Below are 15,791 nucleotides of genomic sequence, written 5' to 3' on the forward strand. Positions count from 1 at the left end.
CTTTGTGCTAGGTATGACTCTAACCAGTGGAGAGTTTCCCCCTGATTCCTATTGACTCCAGTTTTGCTAGGGCTCCTTGAGGCCACACTTGGTCAAATGCTGCCTTGATGTCAAGGGCAGTCACTCTCACCTCACCATCAATCAGAGATTAAACTGATCTGGGAGAGAAGTTTAACGATGGAGATAAACACTGTACTGGATGGAGAAAAGGAGCGTGGATTATTGAAAATTTTTAAGTAATTGTCAGTTTTACTGAGAGAATTTTGCAGCAGTGGGTTGGTGACCATTTCAGTATGTAGCTCACGTTCAGCAGTGTGTGTCCCACACAGGGAATACCCACCCAGCACAAAATACAGGAACAAAAACTCATTATTGAAACATCTGGTTGAAATAGCTTTCTCTTCTAGAAAAAAAGTACCGATTTTTTTTTTTCATCAAACAGCAGTTTTCAGAGAAGTCAATATGGGTCTTGAGAGAGAGAGAGAGAAAGAGTTGGTTCCAGTTATTCCTTCTGTCCTCTATCTCCTGCCAAGATCAACTCAGCAGTTGGTCTTGTCAGTCTGTTTGCTACACGGGTTTGACTGAGGATAATTTTGACCCAGTTCACAGTGAATGTGAGAAGCTGCAATTTCACCTGAGTCCAAAGCCTGTGGGAGGGGAATATTTCAGTTCTCTGCAATGGCACTTTGGGCACTGAGACATATTTCAGGGGACGGTGTAGAGGGAGCTTTACTCTGTATCTAACCCTGTGCTGTACCTGCCCTGGGAGTGTTTGATGGAGACAGTGTAGAGGGAGCTTTACTCTGTATCTAACCCTGTGCTGTACCTGTCCTGGGAGTGTTTGATGGGGACAGTGTAGAGGGTGATTTACTCTGTATCTAACCCCGTGCTGTACCTGTCCTGGGAGTGTTTGATGGGGACAGTGTAGAGGGAGTTTTACTCTGTATCTAACCCTGTGCTGTCGCTGTCCTGGGAGTGTTTGATGGGGACAGTGTAGAGGGAGTTTTACTCTGTATCTAACCCTGTGCTGTACTTGTCCTGGGAGTGTTTGATGGGGACAGTGTAGAGGGAGCTTTACTCTGTATCTAACCCCGTGCTGTACCTGTCCCGGCTGGTTTTGAAGGTGTTTGGGTGATTTTCTGAGGGACAGAAACGCTGGGTGCTTGTGTGTGGAGTGGGAGATCTGGTGTCCTCAGTTAGATTGGTCTGTCTCACACCGTGAACTTGGTCTGTTTTGTTCCATGTTTGAGGTGAGCGGAAAGTTTTGTTCTGGGTTCGTAGGTTGAAACTGGCCAATTTAACCATTTCCCGTTTTTGAAATATTTGCGGTGGTATCTATTTTAAACATTTTCAAGTTGTTTACACTCTCCTCTGTTCCTCATTTTACTGAAAGTGGGTCCAGAAAATAGAACTTGACTGAAAAGCAAAGCCAAGTGTGGCCAGGCTCAGAGGTCAGGGGTAGGCCTGTGTGGCCGGGTTCAGAGGTCAGGGGTAGGCCTGTGTGGCCGGGTTCAGAGGTCAGGGGTAGGCCTGTGTGGCCAGGTTCAGAGGTCAGGGGTAGGCCTGTGTGGCCGGGTTCAGAGGTCAGGGGTAGGCTTGTGTGGCCTGGTTCAGAGGTCAGGGGTAGGCCTGTGTGGCCTGGTTCAGAGGTCAGGGGTAGGCCTGTGTGGCCTGGTTCAGAGGTCAGGGGTAGGCTTGTGTGGCCTGGTTCAGAGGTCAGGGGTAGGCTTGTGTGGCCTGGTTCAGAGGTCAGGGGTAGGCTTGTGTGGCCTGGTTCAGAGGTCAGGGGTAGGCCTGTGTGGCCGGGTTCAGAGCTCAGGGGTAGGCTTGTGTGGCCTGGTTCAGAGGTCAGGGGTAGGCCTGTGTGGCCGGGTTCCGAGTGTCGTTCTGATCTTTATAACAAAATTATTTTGTCTCTTTTGCAGTATTTCACTTTGCTTGTATTCCTCCTGACGTTACAGATTACTGTTGGGGTTCTGATCTACACCCAGAGGAAGATGGTGAGTTTCAGTATAGTTTAGTGCAGAGCCAGGCTGTTCTGACATCAGCCAATGCTGCTTTCTACCAGGGCCGCCGCTGACATGTTTCAGAACATCTGGACCCCTACCCGTGTCTCCAGGGTGTGGGGCATGGTGACAGGATGTGAGTCTGGAGTTTCCCCCACACAGTGTGGCCCTGCTTTTAATTAACTGCCGGAATGATAACTGTTACCAAGTGAGTGCGTTTCTCCCCCCACCCCACAGGGGAGTGTGGGGAGAGTGCCTCTAGCCACCCCCCTCTTTCTTTTTTCTGTACATACTGCGATAAATTCAGAAACTTAGACCATCTTGTTTCCGGGGGTTTTTTTTAATGTGATCCTTGCAAATGGCAACCCGTTTCTGAAATAAAATGCACACCCTTGTTTTCAAATCCCTCCATTGCCTGTTCCTCACTGACCCCCCCACCCCGTCCCCACCACATCTCCTAGTTCATCCCCTTCCGAGATCCTTGATCCCTGATTTTAATCACTCCACCATTGGTGTCCATGTCTTCAGCTCCCTGGGCCCTAAACTCTGGAATTCCCTCCCTAAATCATCCACACAACAACACACAGAAACTAGGAGCAGGAGGTAGACCACAAGACCTGGACAATATCCAGGTTTGGGCTGACAAGTGGCAAGTAACATTCGTGCCAAACAATTGTCAGGCAATGACCATCTCCAGCAAGAGAGAATCTAACCATCGCCCCTTGATGTTCAATGGCATTACCATCGCTGAATCCCCACTATCAACATGCTGGGGGGTTCCAATGACCAGAAACTGAACTGGACTAGCCATATAAATACTGTGGCTACAAGAGCAAGTCACAGGCTGGGAATTCTGCGGTGAGTAACTCTCCTCCTGACTCGCCAAAGCCTGTCCACCATCTACAAGGCACAAGCCAGGAGTGTGATGGAATACTCTCCACTTGCCAAGACGAGTGCAGCTCCCACAACACTCAAGGAGCTTGACACAATCCAGGACAAAGCAGCCGCTTGATTGACACCACATCCACAAACATTCACTCCCTCCACCACCGACGCACAGTAGCAGCAGTGTGTACCATCTACAAGATGCACTGTAGGAATTCACCAAGGCTCCTTTGACAGCACCTTCCAAACCCACGACCACTACCATCTAGAAAGACAAGGGCAGCAGACACATAGGAACACCACCACCTGGAAGTTCCCCTCCAAGCCACTCACCATCCTGACCTGGAAATATATCACCGTTCCTTCACTGTCGCTGGGTCAAAACCCTGGAACTCCCTCTCTAACAGTGCTGTGGGTGTACCTACACCACATGGAGTGCCAACTTGAAAAAGTCCCATTTATGCCCACTCTCTGCTTTCTATCCATTAACAAATCCTCTATCCATGCTAATACATTACCCCCAACTCCGCAAGCCCTTATTTTTCATATTAACCTTTTATGTTGCACCTTATCAAGTGTCTTATGGAAACCCAGATATACCACATCTACTGGCTCCCCTTTATCTACTCTACTTGCTACATCCTCAAAAACTCTGATAAGTTTGTCAAATAGAATTTCCCTTTAGGAAAATCAAGTTGACTGGCCTAATCATACTATGTTTTTCTAAATGCATTGTTAAGACTTCCTTAATAATAGATTCCACCATTTTCCTAATAACTGACATTAGTCTAACTGGCCTGTAGTTCACTGTTTTCTCTCACATCGCTTTTTAACTAAGGAGGGAGACATCTCCTAACTTTTAGCCCCTGTGTTATCGTCTATTTCTGGTCTGTTGTCACAGCAAAAGACACAAAATATTTGTTCAATGCCTCCACCATTTCCTCATTCTTAACCAAGTCCAATATCTCCTTGTGTGGTTCAGTGTCACATTTTGTCTGCTAGTGCTTTCGTGAAGCGTCTTGGGATGTTTTACTATAATTAAGGTGCTATTTAAGTACAAGTAGTTGTTGTACCTATGGAACTCTGGACTTGGGAGATTCATGATTTGTTAGTTTCTTGCAGTTTGGTTTACAGTTTCCTTCTAATCTTTTGTTAGATTGAGAAACATTTGAGCCTCGCAGTGAAGGATCTGATTGAAAAGTACAATGAAACTGATGGCAAACTGCAGAATGAGGAGGAGAGTTGGGACTTCATCCAATTCCAAGTGAGTATGAGTACTCACCGGCAGGTTAAAGGGACCATATCATCACGTTGGGAAGATCCCAAAACAGATGGTGTAGCTGTAAGCTTGCAGTCCCTGTAATGCTCCTATTTAGAGTTTAATGATTTTGTTAAAAGGTTTGATTTCACGCAGTGTTTGATAAGATAACCAGTTTATATTGGACTTTAGACAAAGAACAATAGACCTAAAAATGTCACGAGGGAGAGGGAGTGTAGTTTGGAAAAATATGATACTGAATAAATATGATATGGAATAAATATGGAAAAGAGGAAGATATTGAATAGATCCTTGGCAGAGAGAGAGAAAATAACATATTGTATTTCTCAAATTTCAACCAAGCGGACAGGAAATTTCTTTTGAAGGCGGACAATCTTATTCAACGAATCCAGTAAAAATTGGGAATCAAACCAAGTTTCATGTAAGTGGTGTATACAGGCTGTTTCCTGTGGAGACTACTTCTGTTCTTAACTCTTCACTGCAGATCACGAGTCGCTTTTGACACTTCTCCACCTTCCCTGCCAAATTGGGAAGTACCAGGCTTCATCTTGTATGAAGATGATGCCCCATCAGTAACTCAGATGTTGCTCCTGTCAGTGTGGGGGGGGGTCATTCTGTAGTGAAATAGAAAATGAGCAGGTTTGGTCTCCAGTGAATCAGTTTGAACTGTCCTTTCTGCCAGTCTGTTTGCTGATGGATGCTTACAGTGCAGTCTTCACATGGTTGATGCCGTTGAGGCTGAGAAATCGTTGGAACTCGGCGATTGTAATCTGAGAGGATTACCTCTGGCAATCCATGGATGGCGAAATTCTGGCGCCGTTTTTCTATAGCCGAGCCTAACGCTGGTGGCTTCACCTCATGAACATCTAACCACCTGGAATGAGCATCTATAATCAGTAGAAACATGGTTCCAAGGAAAGGACCAATGTAATCTCACCCAGGGTCTATCAGGCCATTCCCATGGGTGTAATGGGGCTGCCACCAGCAACCTCTGTAGCTGTTGACATTGCACATGGTGTCTTACCACCTTCTCAATATCACCGTCCATCCCCCACCACCAAAGATAACTTTGTGCTATTGTCTTCATTTCAGAGATTCCTGGATGGGTTCTGTGTAGCTCGACTAAAAGTAGTTCCCATCCTTGTACAGGAATTACTACCTGTGCACCCCATAATAGAAAACCACCTGACTGCTCATCTCATTTCTTTGGTTGAAAAACGGCTTCAATTCATCAGGAACTGGTTTCTGGGACTAACCATGTAACATCTGGTCTCTCGCTCGAGACAGGACTGGATCACGATTTGCCCAATTCCTTATCTGTCTGGCACAGACTGGTGAGGAATCTGGAAAATTCATCATTAATACAAGCTCCTCTGGCATTGGGACATGTTTATCATTCTCTTGCAAAGGAAGACGACTTAGGGCATCAGCATTTGCTTTATGAATCTCTTGTCCGTGTACAAAGGTGTATCCATATGCTGCCAAAATTAAGGCCCATCTTTGTATTTGTGCAGAGGCTATGGGTGGTATAGCCTTTTCTTCACTAAACAGACCGAAAGGTGGTTTGTGGTCTGATGCTATAGTGAAATGTCACCCATGCATGTATTGGTGGAACTTTTTTACGCCAAAAATAATCAACAGATCTTACTTTTCGATCTGAGAATATCCTTTTTCAGCTGTGGTAAGTATTCTGGATACACAGGCCTCTCTGTACCATTATCCATTTTGTGAGATAGTACAGCTCCCACTCCGTAGGGAGATGCATCGCAGGTTAGCACCAATTCCTTTGTCGGGTTTTAATGCACTAACAAATTGGAAGAGTGCAAGAGCTGTTTCACTTTTGTGAAGGTTTCTTCCTGGGATGACTCCCAAACCCAATGCTGGTTTTTCTTAGTGAATGTAGAGAGGCTAGAAATGTGAATAAATTTGGTAGAAATCGCCCATAATAATTTATCATCTCTAAAAATGATTTAAGTTCAAAGATGTTCTTAGGTGCAGGCGCCTCTCTGATTGCTTTAACCCTCTCTTCAACAGGGTGTAACCCTGGGACATCTACCTGATGGCCCAAATAAATGACTTAATTTGCCTGAAAAGTGCATTTTTCCTCCTTCAGGCGCACTCCTGCTTCTAAACATCGTTTCAGGACTTCTTCTAGGTTAACCAAGTGTTTCTTTTCTGTGAATCCAGTTATCAGTACATGGTCCAGGTAGACCATAACTTGAGGTAGGCCCTGCAGTAAACTCTCTGTCATCCTCTGAAAAATGGCACAGCTTGAGGAAACCGAAGGGCAGGTGGTGGTAAATTGTTTTTTTATTTTTATTCATTCACAGGATGTGGGCTTCGCTGGCTGGGCCAGCATTTATTGCCCATCCTTAATTGCCCTTGAGAGGGTGGTGGTGAGCTGCCTTCTTGAACCGCTGCAGTCCATGTGGTGTCGGTACACCCACAGTGCTGTTAGGGAGGGAGCTCCAGGATTTTGAACCAGCGACAGTGAAGGAACGGCGGATATATTTCCAAGTCAGGATGGTGTGTGACTTGGAGGGGAACTTCCAGGTGGTGGTGTTCCCATCTATCTGCGGCCCTTGTCCTTCTTGATGGTAGTGGTCGTGGGTTTGGAAGGTGCTGTCGAAGGAGTCTTGGTGAATTCCTGCAATGCATCTTGTAGATGGTACACACTGCTGCTACTGTGCGTTGGGGGTGGAGGGAGTGAATGTTTGTGGATGGGGTGCCAATCAAGCGGCTGCTTTGTCCTGGGCCCCCTTTGTGGGTATTAATGATAACGAATTCCTGGGAGGTGTCCCCCAGCTCTAGTTGCTGATACATGTGACTCATGTCAAGCTTTGTACACGTTGTCCCTCCTGCTAGTTTGGCACATAGGTCTTCAATCTTGGGAATAGGGTACCTGTCTGGTTTGGCTGCTCTGTTGACCGTTAGTTTATAGTCACCGCAGGTCCAGATGGTCTGGTCTAAGGACATGGACTATGGGTGTTGTCCCCTCTGAGAACTGAGCTGCTTTTATGACAGGTAGCCTCTCTAGCCAGTTCCGCTCAGCCCTAATCTTCTCTGTCTGGGCGTATGGCACTGGTTTTGCTGTCAGGAAGCGAGGAGTTGCCTCTGGGTACACATAAATCTTGGCCTCTAGGCCTTGGATTTTTCCCAGTTCATCCTTGAAGATGGTGTCATTTTTATTTAGCAACTCTGGCAGCCCCTCTGCTTATAACTGGAAGATTTTAGACCACTTCCATTTAATCTCCTTCAACCAATCACACCCGAGTAGGCTTGGCCCTTCACCTTCTACCACCATCACTGGGAGCTGTGTCGATTGTTGTATATAATGAACAGTTACTCTGGTGATGCCTTTGACCTGGGTTTCTTCGCCTGTGTACGTTTTCAATTTGGCAGATGTTTGTTCCAAATTTAATTGTTGAGCACCTTTTTTTAAATATCTGGAAGTGTGTTCTCCTATTACAGTGGTAGAAGCCCCCATGTTCACTTCCATTTTTAAGGGTTTACCATTCACTTGCAGTGTGACAATAATTGGCTCTGTCTTCCCAACATTCATGTTGAATAAGGAATAAATGTCAGAACTGGTTGTTTCTGGCTCTTCCACACTATAGACTTCATTGGATTTGATTGTTGTTTGGAGCCTGTTTAATTCTCACTTTGCAATGTCTCATTATATATCCAGTTCTGTGACAAAAATAACATTCTACTTTTTAAATTGCCAATCACTAGAAGACTGATTGTTTCCACATTGATGAAAGTTATTTTTCGATTTATTTGCTAAGCTGTTACCTCTAAGTTTTTGGTTAGCTGGGGCTGTCTCTCGCTTCACAGTGGAGTCCTGGCTTTTCACGCAACTTTCGGCTGACTCTTCCTGCCCAGCAAGGAGAACGTTGCCATTTTGCACCTCTTAAATTGCTCATGAATCCCTTACAGCGCTTTCCACCACAAGTGCTATTTCTAACGCTTTCTTAAAGATTCACTTCAGCCAGCAATCTTCGCTGAATAGCATCCTCCTGCACGCCACATACCGAACAATCCCTGAACATGCCATTCAGGGTTTCACTGAAATCACAATATTCTATTAGTTGTTTTAATTTCACCACATAGGTAGCAATGATCTCCCCTGGGGCTTATTCTGTGAATTGAAACTGAGCTCTGCATCGTGACTGAGGGCTTGGGTTGGAAATGTCCCTTTAACGGGGTTTACTAATTCACTAAAAGTCTTTGAATCTGGGGCACTGGGAGCCATCAAGCTTCAAATTAAACTGTAGGTCTTGCTCCCACAAATACTCAGGAGAATCGTTCTCCTCTTTTCCTCCCCTGTGATTTTGAAAGAAGAACCCAAGATGTTCTATATATTGAGACCAATCATCTGGCTGGCTCAAAGGGATCGATTCTCCAAACTATGGCATCTCGGATGAGTATATCTTCTTTATTTTTAACAAACTTAGATACTCAATCACTGAGCGAGGTACAGCACCTAGTTTGCTATAAAGTTGATCTTCAGACAGATGGAAACATTTAACTTTATTTACAAGGCAGCAGCAGCAATTACACGTGTGATCAAACTCTATAACTAAAGAAGAACTCTCTCCTAGAGGTTCCTCCTACTGCTAACTCATTGATTTACACAGATCATGTGATCTTACAACACAGGATTTTTCTTTAAAGTTACAGTCCTGCAGTTATCAAAACTATAATTACTACAGAATTCCAGTGGTCATTGGTCCAGCCTGGTCACTGGGAATCGCAGTGGTCACTGATCCAGCCTGGTTACTGGGAATCCCAGTGGTCACTGGTCCAGCCTGGTGTCAGGGCTGCTGCTTCCCTCCTGGTGACACCTCTGGGCTTATTGGTGTTTGGTGCCACCAGGTGGCTCCCCTAGGTACTGCAGCTGCAATGCCCAACAATTAAAGGGGCCGCTAAGCTCTTAATCATTACATTGGAAGTTTAGGATGAGTGTAATAGAGGTGGGGGCCATGAACACATGGTTCATTCACGCTTAATACTCATCAGAGCATTCCTAGTTCACAAAAAAATGGGCAGATTAATTACTGAATTAGAATCACAGAGCACAGGAGGAGGTCATTTGGCTTTGTGTGCTTGTGCCAGCTCTTCCTGCTGTCCATTCAGTCCCACCCTCCTCATTCCTACAGCTCTGTACATTTTTATTCTTCAAATCCAATTAATTCCCTTTTGAAAATTATTATTGAAACTCCTTCCACCATGTTTCCAGTTAACGTACCCCAGGTCACAGAAATTCACTGTGCATGAAAAGTTCTCTGGTTCTTGTCGGTCACCTTAAACCTGGGTCTCAGGTAGTTCCAGCCACTGGGGCCTGAGGCAAAAGGTAATGAATTTTTGCAGTATCCAATTTGAATAGAGTGTCTTATTCCGGGCCAGACCAGGAGTTAGTGAGGTTGAAGGGGAGAGATTCTGAACTATCACAGAACTGAGTAATGGAACAGAGTCTGATATTCGCCTGCCACTCAGTGAAGAACTCTGCTCCCAGTTATGTTCAATCCATGTTTTAGTTTGTTATGTGAATATTATCCCTTTTATTCTGTTTGCCCACAGTCAAATGCAACTGTCACAGATTGTGCTTTAATCTGTTGGCCTTAGAATGTAACGTGCAAACTTCTCCACTAAATTGTTTCCTCCTTTTCCAGTTCTTTTGTTGTGGTTGGAATAGCTCTCTGGAGTGGATGAAAAACCCACAAATGAAACATACTGATTCTCAGGGAGAGTTTCCCTTTCCCTGTTCCTGCTATAGATCCATCTCCCAGAATAACAGCACCTTGAACATTACCAAAGAGACAGGATTCTGTTCTGCCCCCACAAACCCACTGACAGAAAAGCTGAAGGTAATGGTTCATATTTTGTGTCACTCGGCCCTTGATTGTCGATTGCTGAGTCCTGAATACAGTTATGGAACAATTGAGTGTGGGGATGATAAAGAGACGGGTGATGTGTGAGCGGGACTTGGTGTGGAATAAGATAAAAGCAGCAGAGTTTTTGATGAGCTGAAGTTATTGGAAGGTTCAGGATTGGAGGTGGAGAACATTGAAATAATTGAGTGTGAGCATGTTAAAAGTATGGATGAGGTTTCCACTGATTGCTGAGCTGAAGCTGCAGCGTAGGCTGGCAAAACATTGGAGGTGGAATTTGCTAGACATTCTCTGGTTACAATCAGATTGAGAAGAATGGAATCACCTGAGGGTAGTCCCACTGAATGTTTTCGAGACACTTTTTTAGAGCTGCACACTCGGGAACCAACCAGAGAGCAGGTTATATTTGGTATTGTGTAATGTGACAGGATTAATTCATGACCTCAGAGTAAAAGTGCCCCTAGGTAGTGGCGACCACAATATGATTGAATTTTACAACCAGCTTGAAAGAGAAAAGTGTGGGTCTAAGACTAGTATTTTAAACTTAAATAAGGGCAACTATGTGGACATGAGAGCTGAGCTAGCTGAAGGGAACTGGGATTCTAAGCTAGAGGATAGATCAATAGAGGAGCAGTGGGAGACATTTAAGTGGATATTTCAGAATATTCAGAATAAGTATATTCCTTCTGTAAAGAAATATTCTAAGGGGAGGACCCACCATCCATGGTGAACTAAAGAAGTTAAGGAAAACATGAAACCTAAGGAAAAAGTGTATAACTGCGCAAAGATGAGTGGCTGGTCAGATGATTGGCCAGAATATAAAAAATGGCAGAGAATGACTAAAAGGTTAATCAGGAGAAAGAAATTAGAGTATGAGAGGAAGCTAGCTAGAAATGTAAAAATGGATCGCAAGAGCTTCCTTGGGTATTTAAACAGGAAAAGTAAGTAAAGTGAGTGTTGATCGCCTAGAGAGTGAGATTGGGGAGTTAATAGATAATAAGGAAATGGTGGATGAAATGAACAAATATTTTGCTTCTGTCTTCACTGTAGAGGATTGAAAAAACATTCCAGTAATATCTGTAAATCAGGAGGTGGAAGGGAGAGGGGAACTTGGTGAAATTACAATCACTGGGAAAGCCTTACTGAGCAAACTGAAGGAGCTGTGGGCTGACAAGTCTCCAGGTCCTGGTGGACTTCATCCTAGGACCTTAAAAGAGGTGGCTAATGAGATAGTGGATGCGTTGGGGTTAATTTTCCAAAAGTCGCTAGATTCTGGAAAGGTTCCATCAGACTGGAAAGTAGCAAATATAACCCCTCTATTCAAGAAGGGAGGGAGGCAGAAAACAGGAAACTATAGGCCAGTTAGCCTGGTGCCTGTTGTGGGGATGATGCTGGAATCGATCATTAAGGAGGTTATAACTGGGCACTTAAAAAAACTCAAGGGAAGAGTCAGCATCATTTTGTGAAAGGGAAATTGTGATTAACCAATTTATTGGAGTTCTTTGAAGGATTAACTTGCACCATGGATAAAGGGGAGCCTGTAGAAGTACTGCACTTGGATTTCTAGATGGCATTTGATAAGGTGCCACATCAAAGGTTATTGCAGAAAATATAAGCTCATGGTGTTAGGGGGGGGGTAACAAATTAGCATGAATAGAAGATTGGCTGCCTGGGAGAAAATGGATTATGCATAAATGGGTCATTTTCTGATTGGCAGGATGTAATGTGCAGAGTCCTGCAGGATACTGTGCTGGGGCCTCAAATTTTTACAATTTATACCAATGACTTAGATGAGTTGAGCGAAGGCATGGTAGCTAAATTTGCAGATGGCACAAAGATAGGTAGGAAAGTATGTTGTGAAGAGGACATGAGGTTGCAGACCTATATAGATAGGTTGAGCGAGTGGGTAAAAATCTGGCAGATGGAGTACAATGTGGGAAAATGTGAAGTTGTTCACTTTGGCAGGAAGAATAAAAAAGCAGAGTATTACTTAAATGGAGAACAATGCAGAATTCCAAGGTGCAGAGGGATCTAGGTGTTCTTGTGCATGAGTCACAAAAAATTAGTATGCAGGTACAGCAAGTAATTAAGAAAGCTAATGGAATGGTATCCTTCATTATGAGAGGAATTGAATATTAGGCTTCAGTTATACAGGGCATTGGTGAGACCAGGGGCAGGATCTTCCGGTCAGCGAGTGGGGGCAGGGCCCGCTCGCCGTTGAGTAAAATGACACGGGATGACGTCGGGTGGAGCTCCTGACATCACTCCGCGTCGTTTCCATTTTCAGATTGGCGGGGGCACAGCCGAGTCAGCCGTGTGCCCACCAACCTGTCAATGGCCAATTGAGGCCACTGAAACACTAATTAAGGTCATTAATGGACTTGCCCGTCCAACCTTAAGTTTGGCGAGCAGGCCAGGAGCACTGACGGGCTTCAGAAAAAGCATCAAACCTCATCCACGGGCGGGATGAGGTTCATGAGAGTTGTTAAATTTTTGGGAAAGGTTTCAGTAAAACTTATGGACATGTCCCAACTCATTGTCACATGAGGGGACAAGTCAGGGAAATTTTATTTTTCTATATTTCACATTTTTGAATTTGGAGCTGATCTCCCTGAGGCAGCACTTAGCCTCGGGGCAATCAATGCGCTCTTTGACCCCCGGCTGAGGGAACCCCACCCCCGCGCCTGTACAGGGAGTGCTTAGCGCTTAATTGGCCAGCCCACGTAAAATGGCAGCGCACCCCAGTCGGTGCCAATCGGAGGTGCGCCTGCCTGCGCCCACTCCTGTTGGGGGGGGGGGATTTTTCCCCAGATCTTGAACACTGTGTGCAGTTTTGGTCTCTTTATTTAAGGATGTAACTGCGTTGGAGGTGGTTCAGAGGAGGTTTACTAGATTGATACCTGGAATGAGTGGATTATCTTATGAGAGAAGGTTGGACAGATTGGGCTTGAGTTTAGAAGAGTGAGGGGTGGTTTGATTGAAGTACACAAGATCCTGAACGGCCTTGACAAGGTGGACGTGGAAATGATGTTTCCTCTTGGGGGTGAGTTCAGAACTAGGGGGCACTGTTATAAAATTAGGGGTCACCCTTTTAGGGCAGATGAGATTTTTGTTCTCTGGAACTTTGCCTCAGAAGACAGTGGAGGTGGGGTTACTGAATATTTTTAAAGCAGAGGTAGATTCTTGTTAGGCAAGGGAATCAAAGGTTATCGGGGGGGGGGTGGTGGTGGTGGATGGGAATGTGGAATTAGATCGTGGCTGATATGTTTGTTTTGCTTATTGAGTGGCTGAGCAGGGTCGATGGGCTGAATGGCCTATTTCTGCTCCTATTTCATATATTGGGATAAGTTGGCAACTCATGTCCAGCGTTGGGCACCAGGGGGAGTTCCCATCAAGGGTAGGTTGAGCCGATCCTGTGTCAAGGTGGCTGACCAGAAGGGGGTTAGTTTTTGGATAATCGCTTGCTCGGTATCGCGGGTACTGGACTCTGTTCCTGGAAAGAGAACATGATGCTTATGGTACTGACTCCATTTCTTTTCCCCTATTCTTCCCCAGAGCTGTAAGGCGAATGTGTTCGAGTGGATTCGGGAAAATATTTTGAGCATCATGATTGTCTCCATTGGTGTGAGTTTACTGGAGGTGAGTCAATGGGGAAAGGGAAGGTGCTGAGTCGGTCAGTGTGATCTATCGAGGGGGGGGCAAATGGGGTGCATTTTTGGGGGGGAAATGGGATGCATTTTTTGGGGGTAAATGGGGTGCATTTTTTGGGGGTAAATGGGGTGCATTTTTTGGGGGTAAATGGGGTGCATTTTTGGGGGTAAATGGGGTGCATTTTGGGGGGTAAATGGGGTGCATTTTTGGGGGGTGAATGGGGTGCATTTTTGGGGCATAAATGGGGTGCAGTTTTGGTGGGGGGGAGAATGGGGTGCAGTTTTGGTGAGGGGGCGAATGGGGTGCAGTTTTGGGGGTGGCGAATGGGGTGCAGTTTTGGGGGTGAATGGGGTGCAGTTTTGTAGGGGGCGAATGGGGTGCAGTTTTGGGGGTGAATGGGGTGCAGTTTTGGGGGAGCAAATGGGGTGCAGTTTTGGGGGGGGCGAATGGGGTGCAGTTTTGGGGGGGCGAATGGGGTGCAGTTTTGGGGGAGCGAATGGGGTGCAGTTTTGGGGGGGCGAATGGGGTGCAGTTTTGGGGGAGGCGAATGGGGTGCAGTTTTGGGGGAGGCGAATGGGGTGCAGTTTTGGGGAGGGCGAATGGGGTGCAGTTTTGGGGGGGCGAATGGGGTGCAGTTTTGGTCGGGGGGCCAATGGTGTGCAGTTTTGGTGGCGGGGTGAATGGAGTGCTGTTTTGGGGGGGTGTGAATGTGGTGCAGTTTGGAAGATAGTTTGGGGGGGTGGTGAAGGCAGAGTCTGGGAGAGGTTCTGGTGAACACCGTTGTGTTTAGTTCCTTCAGCTACTCCGTATGATCGCCCACTGTAACCTGACCCTGTCTCCAAGACGAACACGGAACACAGGGTCCTCCACTGACCTCCTGACCCTTCCTGCCAGGTGCCTGTGGGTTTGGTTTTGAGTGGTTTGAACATTCCAGAACTAGATTCATCTGGGCTGACAGTAAAATGGGTGCAGGATGTGTGTCTCCCCAAATAGAACCAGCTCCACACTGCCCCAGGGTAACTTTTCGATTGTGTGGGGGGGTCGAAGGAAGTGAACCTGGACTGACCTGTGGCTACAATTTGCATTCCTGATAATCTACATCCCAGGGACTAAAGGAGGTAGCCATGGAAATAGTGGATGTGTTGGTTGTCATCTTCCAAAATTCTGTAGATTCTGGAATAGTCCCAGCAGATTGCAGGGTGGCAAATGTAACCCCACTATTTAAAAAAGGATGGAAAGAGAAAGTAGTGAATTACAGACCGTTTAGCTTAACCTCAGTAGTAGGGAAAATACTAGCGCCTATTCTAAAGGATGCGATAACAGGACACTTAGAAAATATCAAAGGGATTAGACAAAGTCAACATGGATTTATGAAGGGAAATCATGTTTGACAAACCTACTGGAGAATTTTTGAGGATGTAACTAGCAGGATAGATAAGGGAGAACCAGTGGATGTGGTGTATTTGGATTTTCAGGAAGCTTTTGCTAAAGTCCCACATAAGAGGTTAGTGTGTAAAATTAAAGCACATGGGATTGGGGGTAATATATTGGCATGGATTGAGAATTGGTTAGCACACATAAAACAGAGAGAGGGAATAAATGGGTCTTTTTTGGTGTGGCAGGCGGTGACTAGTGGGGTACTGCAGGGATCAGTGCTTGGGCCCCAGCTACTCTCAATCTATAGCAATGATTTGGATGAGGAAACCAAATGTAATATTTCCAAGTTTGCTGACAACATGAAACTTGGTGAGAATGTGAGCAATGAGGAGGGTGTTAACAGGCTTCAAGGTGATTTAGACAGGTTGGGTGAATGGGCAAATACATGGCAGATGCAGTATAACATAGATAAGTGTGAAGTTATCCACTTTGGTAGGAAAAACAGAATGGCAGAGTAATATTTAAATGGTGATAGATTAGGAAATGTTGATGTACAAAGGGACCTGGGTGTCCTTGTACACCAGTCACTGAAAGCAAGCATGCAGGTGCAGCAAGCAGTTAAGGAGGCAAATGGTATGTTGGCCTTCATTGTGAGACGATTTGAGTGCAGGAGCAAGGATGTCTTACTGCAGCTGTACG

General features: G+C 45.5%; 1 protein-coding gene across 7 annotated transcripts in view; it reads left to right on the forward strand.

The window, feature by feature from the left end:
* The window catches only part of LOC121271472 (leukocyte antigen CD37-like), a 43,991-nt gene that overhangs the window by 22,065 nt on the left and 6,135 nt on the right, over window positions 1–15,791 (forward strand). For 5 of the 7 annotated variants that reach the window (XM_041177445.1, XM_041177444.1, XM_041177443.1 and 2 more), the window contains 4 exons: window positions 1,926–2,000; window positions 4,048–4,155; window positions 9,846–10,040; window positions 13,620–13,703. In XM_041177445.1, coding sequence (XP_041033379.1) covers window positions 1,926–2,000; window positions 4,048–4,155; window positions 9,846–10,040; window positions 13,620–13,703 — 462 coding nt within the window. The remainder of the gene's footprint in view (window positions 1–1,925; window positions 2,001–4,047; window positions 4,156–9,845; window positions 10,041–13,619; window positions 13,704–15,791) is intronic. The other 2 variants (XM_041177446.1, XM_041177449.1) reach the window with 2 other exon arrangements.

Source organism: Carcharodon carcharias, chromosome 31, assembly GCF_017639515.1.
Source record: "Carcharodon carcharias isolate sCarCar2 chromosome 31, sCarCar2.pri, whole genome shotgun sequence".
Taxonomy (NCBI): Eukaryota; Metazoa; Chordata; class Chondrichthyes; order Lamniformes; family Lamnidae; genus Carcharodon; species Carcharodon carcharias.